The following is a 6,000-nucleotide window of genomic DNA, read 5'->3' as shown; positions in this document are numbered from 1 at the left end:
GTAAAAAAAACATTAATATTTGAAACTAAGGTATGATTTGAAAAGATTCCATGTAATTACAGGATTTAAGTTTAATACAGTTAAACTTAAGCAATACAGTCTGTCATTAATTTAATACACCCGGGAATGTATTCTGTATTACTGTACTTCACTTCTGAGTGCAAGTCGAATGTCACTACATGTACAGTACATTACAGTATGTACTGTGACTGATGAAGTTGTAGCATTTCATTATCATCGCAATCAGCACTGAAAGAATTCACAAGAGATACAGATATTGATATAGATAGAGATATTTATTGCAAAATAAGTTAAAGTAGGCTATTATTGCTGTGTGCCTGGGATGATGCTTAAAATGAGAAGAACATGATAATTCTTGTGTTTAAATACAGTAGATCAGTTAATGCACTTCATGTACCATTAGAAAGAGGGTGGAGTTAAGACAACTGTGCGAATTGCAATGATTAATAAAGGACAGGAGCAATGCACCTACGGACACAAGAAAAGGCTGTCTTCTTTTATGGGAATTTTCATTTGCAGGAAGAAGAATCTTAATTGTTAGAAAAGCCAGCAGACTACTGAAAGTGATAATTAATTTTTTATGTATTGTATTCAAGATGTTAACGATGCCATTCCAACCTATGTGAATAAACAGATGAAAATCTGATACATTTTAATACAATTTCTGCCCATTTATGGTTTCAGCTAAAAAACAAAGTACATTTACTACCTTCAAGTCATTTAATCTTATGCTTAAATTCTTTTATTCACTGCAAAACCCAAAGAGTAATTTGACTTCATTTGAGCTTCAAGATGAAGAGTCAGTGGGAGTTGTGTGTGTGGGGCGGGAGTATTATTTTCTGACATGAGATGTCATCATTGGTTTTGAGATTTCACCCCTGCTAGATGGATGGAGCTTAAAATTATTATTTTCATCAGCTTCTGTGAAAAAAATAATAACTACTGTGAGATTCTACCACTTACATGATAATAGATGTTATGGCAAAGTATACCCTCTCCCCTTTTAGCACGTGTTTGACAGTGTGTCCTAAACTGAACTGGGTATGATCTGCTACCTTTGAAACTTGTCATCATCTGAATGAGAACAGTATTTAGAATGATGGTGTGTATCAACCAAGAGATTAGGGCATAGAGCTTCTCTTAAAGGTTACTGTTGTACATCATGACATAGAAAGAACTGTTTCATATATTATAGAACAGTGAAGTTCTACGTATGATACTCATTACAGAAAACCAAGAAATACAGTATACAGTAGTTGTTTTATCTCAATTTTCATTCCATACTGTTCCGTGTGTTGCACCCTTACATCATGTAAAGCAATGCATTTATGAATGAATTTGTGACCAATGGGGAGAGGCCCTGCACTCGATTAGAGTGATTTGTTCCATTCTGTTGTTTAATGTTTCAAGTTACTGCATAAATGAAACAAACTGTTCTTTTGTATTTGCAAACATTGATAGGTTGATTCTCTTCAGACTTGCAGAGATGATATGATTTGTATTAATGTAGCTGTATTAACTTACCTTAACAGAATGGTCTGTGGTTCATTTTCAATTTTGACTAGATACTAAAGTCAGAGTGACAGATTGACAGGATGTTCACAGATCTTTTATGAGTATAAAAAAAATATACCTGAACAACAAGAGATACCTGTCAGCCAATTATCCCAATATTTCTCCCTCAAAATAAATACTGTAGGTTCAAGAGTATCAGTATGTTTAATTGGTCGTTTGTTTAAGAGAGTATAACTAAGTTGACTTAACTTAGTAGTTGTATTTGTCAGTCATGTTTTATATTCATGTGCAATGATTATTTTTCATTGTACTTCTTAGTGAGAATCCCAGGTTAGACTTCACTGTCACAATACTCTTGGAAAGCATGGTCTGTGTAAATGTGTACTGTATGTTTATGCAAATGAAATCTAATTGAAACAAGTCTAAAATCCAGATCTTGAAAAAGTGATTGACAGTTGCAGGATTCTATAAACCACCCTCTGTTAAGAAATTATTACACTGTCATTTATCAGAATCTCTTACCTGTGTGACTGAATTAGAGGAATTAGAGTGTGAGGAATTAGAAAATAAATAGTTAATTCATTCATCGAACATAATGAACATTTATTATGCTTGTGTGTTTGATAGGTTAATGTTTAACAATCATCCTGATTCAGTTCAGTCAGATTAATTGACGTTCCAGAATCTATTCAGTTTTATGATACTGCATGTTATGGAGGTACTGGGTGAGATTTACAAAATTCATAGTAATAAGTCTTTGGTCACAACGGTGTTGAATGATTTTTTATAAAATGTTATGCTCATATAATATCCACTTCACTGACCTACTTATTCGATCTCTTTTAAAAGAGCTCAAATTCCAGCTGCTTGGATGTTTGCCCTCATTTGCCTCTTCTCAAAGGGGGTGATAAGTCAGATCTTTACTGTTATAGACCTACATGAACAGTATTTGCCAGGACTTTCAAAGATCATAGTAAAAATGTAGTCTGAATTTTTAGAGAGCTTTTACGTTTTTCTCTGATGTGAAGGCTGATTTTTGTTCTGGACATGGTTATGTTTTTAGTTATATTATAATGTCTCTCAAAAAATAGTGCCGCACATGTGTTCTTTATAGATTTATCTAAGTATTTTTATATCATAGCTCATGTATTTTATTAAAACACTGTAATTTATTGGTTTTGATATGAACAAAATATATTCTAAGTGTGCAAAATATTCCCCAATTTGTTTCATAACCTGTTCCTGTGGGACAGTCTGAGTAACCTATGGGAGTCCTACAATGATTTACAGTAGTTTGGGCCCAATCCTGTTCACCAGCTGTATTAACAATGTTGTTCAGGCAATATGCAGCTCTCATACATTTTCTACCTACAGTATATGACAAAACCATCTAATAGCCAACTGGATCCACTTCATCATCAGCAATGACCAATTCTGCAGAGATATTTCAATATTTTTTATTTTCTGTGATCTTAATCTTCTTCTAAAATTAAATTATAATAACAAAATAATTTCACCTGAACAATAACAATGGATAAAAATGGGTGTTACATGTTGTGGAAATATCTAGGCATCTGACTGGATGGTGCCTTGACTTTCATAGCTCTCTATATACAGTACATATTAATACTTTCCCATCTTAAAATATTATCTGATTGTAAAGTTCACTAAGGTACATACTAGTTTAAATGTTAATACCATGCTTCTTGGATTATAAAGATGTTGCTTAAAGTACAGGCTCCAAAATTATTTTGGGGAGACTTTCTGTCTAGTACTTCACTACCATAAGGTTTACAGAACAACTGGCTCCCCCTTCACATTGATCATTGTGATTTTTATTCTTTGTGCGATTGACCCTCTCTGCACAGTAGATAAATGCTACAATAGCATGAGATAAGTTACAGAATTAAAATTTGAAAAACACTTTCCCATTGTAATAGCTGTAGGAGCAATCCTGCAGTTTAAGATGCCGTACTTTATCACACTGAAACCCCTAAGTCCAAATCGTTCCAATTTACCACTGGAATGATTTGCAGAGTAAGCTGGAACTATGTGACTTCATATCTGAGAGTGTCTTCAGTTTATGATCAAATATTTTCTGACCCTTGCTCTTGTTAACTCTGCAATGCATTGTTATGATATTTATTTTGGATGATTATCATTTATCCATAAATGAATTATCTAATTAAATGCCCAGTAAAATGTTTTCATTAAAACCCAAAATAGATCAAATTGCAATACAGTACAAAAGATGCAATACATATTTATTATTAAACTTTGAATGGCATCTTCATTTTCTTCTTCTTGGTATATGGCATTTTGTAATAGTTTAGATCAACTGCTGTTACCTTATGACTCTCTACACAGGACTTTGAGGCAGTGTGCATCACAAAAATAGGAATGTAAAAAAACAAAACCCTAATACTTCAGCATGGCTCTGTTGAAGTTTTCCAGTTTGGTAGCTTTTCATTCCCAACATACAATGACAGGTGAAGTTTTGAGAAAATAACTTCCTTAAAATATTTATTGATTTTAGTTTTATTACCCATACATCTGCAAGTAAAGGTTGACATTGAAATTTTTACCAGCACTGGGGATGGGTTATACAAATTTTCAGAAACTATAGGCCCCTAATTAAAACAAAAATAATAAATAACAAACCAATAATTCAAGGCAGAAAACAAAGCTTAGACACGGTCACACTCACAGGTGTGGTAGGAACTAAACTCACTCAGGAACAGATGTGCAGGACCTCAAGAAACAATAATATCAAAATCTTACATTACTCATAGATTTCTTTTTCTTTAAAGTATGTTTTCTCATTATTGCTGCTATTTAACAAATACTCCTTAAACCTGCTAAAGAAAAGAAAAAGGACAAAGAAACAAACAAAAAGAGAATGTCCACACATTTCACTTTTCTAATTTGTTCTGACTCAGAAAGCATTATAATAGAAGAGATGCATGGTTGTCAGCACTTTGATGAAACCGCAGATTCCTCCATACAGTAAGTCTCTCTGGAAACTGGTTTATACAGTATATATATATATTGTTTTCCCCATCCACCATCAAAAGCTGTAGTCTTTTATTTTTCAAATTACAAAAGTGTTCATAGAAAAAAAACACACATATATATGGACTTTTTGAAGTCTCTTTAAGTCTAACACCATTCTCAGGTGGTAGACCAAAACTCTTTTTTTGAGTACAGTTCTGAATAAGCTGATTTTAAATTTAAAAAAGCAGAGCTGATGTACTGGATTTGCGCCTGGTGTCTCCCTCGGAAAAGAATTTGCCTCCTTTTTCCCAAGTTTAGGTACTTGCTGTCCAAAGCAGTATACTGGCACCAACACCTCAAATAAATAAGAAAATAAGTAAATAAATAGATAAATAAATAACAGGTTTGGAATTGCAGAGTTATATTCTCTTTGGATTTCATTCTATTAAGTTATAAGCTTCCATAAGCTCCTAGAGACGTAGCACTCAGACAAAACCAAACTATTCTAATACAAAAAGTACACATTACTTGTGTTTACAAAAATAAAAAAACAACACAAAAAAAGATATAAAAGGCGCAGCACATTTCATTGTTTGGCAATCTTCAGGGTTTCCAAAATCAGTGAAATCCCCCTTTGTCGCTTTCTGACATGTCAACTTTCCCTTGTTATTCTTTTCAACTACGTTTTTCATTTCAGTTATGAGGGGTGTGAGTCCATTTCTGTGTTCTCCCTCAGGGTATTAAGCTGCCTATTCCCCACCACTTACAAAGCCTGCCTGTGGAGGTCACACTTCTTGGATTGCTCCAGAACCATGTGGATTTGAAAAGACGCAGATTTACAGTATTTGCAGATTTCTTCCTAGGGATTGAGAATGGTGTGGGACTGTTGGCAGGTTTTGGGGTGTTGGGGAGGGGGGGGGGCAGAACTGGCAAACAAGGGTGCTAGGAGCCTTCTTCCTCAGGGTGTCCTGCCGCATAAAGACTGGCCAGCTGCCGGAAACGGGGCCCCCAGTCGGCAAGGTATGAGAAGTCCTGCTCTGAAGTGGTGGAGAGGGTATGGATGGAGCTGAGGGACAGCGCTGGAGAGCTGGAGCCCTCAAAGGCGTAGGTCTGGAAGGAGTCGTAGGGCGGCACCGAGAGGTCGGCATCGGCCTGCTCCACCTTCTTGCGGATGTACCCCCGGAACACGGAGAAGTCCGCTGGGCCCTCACCCTCACTGTTGTGGCTCTGGATCCACTGGGGTAGCGAGCGGAGGTCAGGCCCTGAGTCTGCCCCTTTCACCTCTGGGAAGTCATAGAGGCTGCGGAGGGCACTCATGTCATAGGCCTGCGTGTCCTGCTCTCCTCCACCTTCATCGTTGTACTTGATGACATTGTCCCGCATGTCCTCCTCATCCTCTGACATTCTCTGGCCCTTGCGATGGCGCTTCAACGTCAGGATGAGCAGCACCAAAACTGCAGGGGGCAGAGT

The 6,000-nt window shown here is 36.2% G+C and overlaps 1 protein-coding gene across 1 annotated transcript in view; it reads right to left on the bottom strand.

Annotated features, from left to right (window-relative positions):
• Positions 1-5,457: 5,457 nt before the first annotated feature.
• Positions 5,458-6,000, bottom strand: part of cdh22 (cadherin 22) — a 166,373-nt gene continuing 165,830 nt past the window's right edge. The window contains exon 11 of the mRNA XM_088937318.1: positions 5,458-5,984. Within this exon, the coding sequence (XP_088793444.1) occupies positions 5,473-5,984 (512 nt within the window). The 3' untranslated portion in view covers positions 5,458-5,472. The remainder of the gene's footprint in view (positions 5,985-6,000) is intronic.

The sequence above is a fragment of the Atractosteus spatula genome, chromosome 19 (assembly GCF_055471065.1).
Source record: "Atractosteus spatula isolate fAtrSpa1 chromosome 19, fAtrSpa1.hap1, whole genome shotgun sequence".
NCBI lineage: Eukaryota > Metazoa > Chordata > Actinopteri > Semionotiformes > Lepisosteidae > Atractosteus > Atractosteus spatula.
Note: the sequence above shows the minus strand (reverse complement) of the source record. Positions and strands in the feature narration are given on the sequence as shown.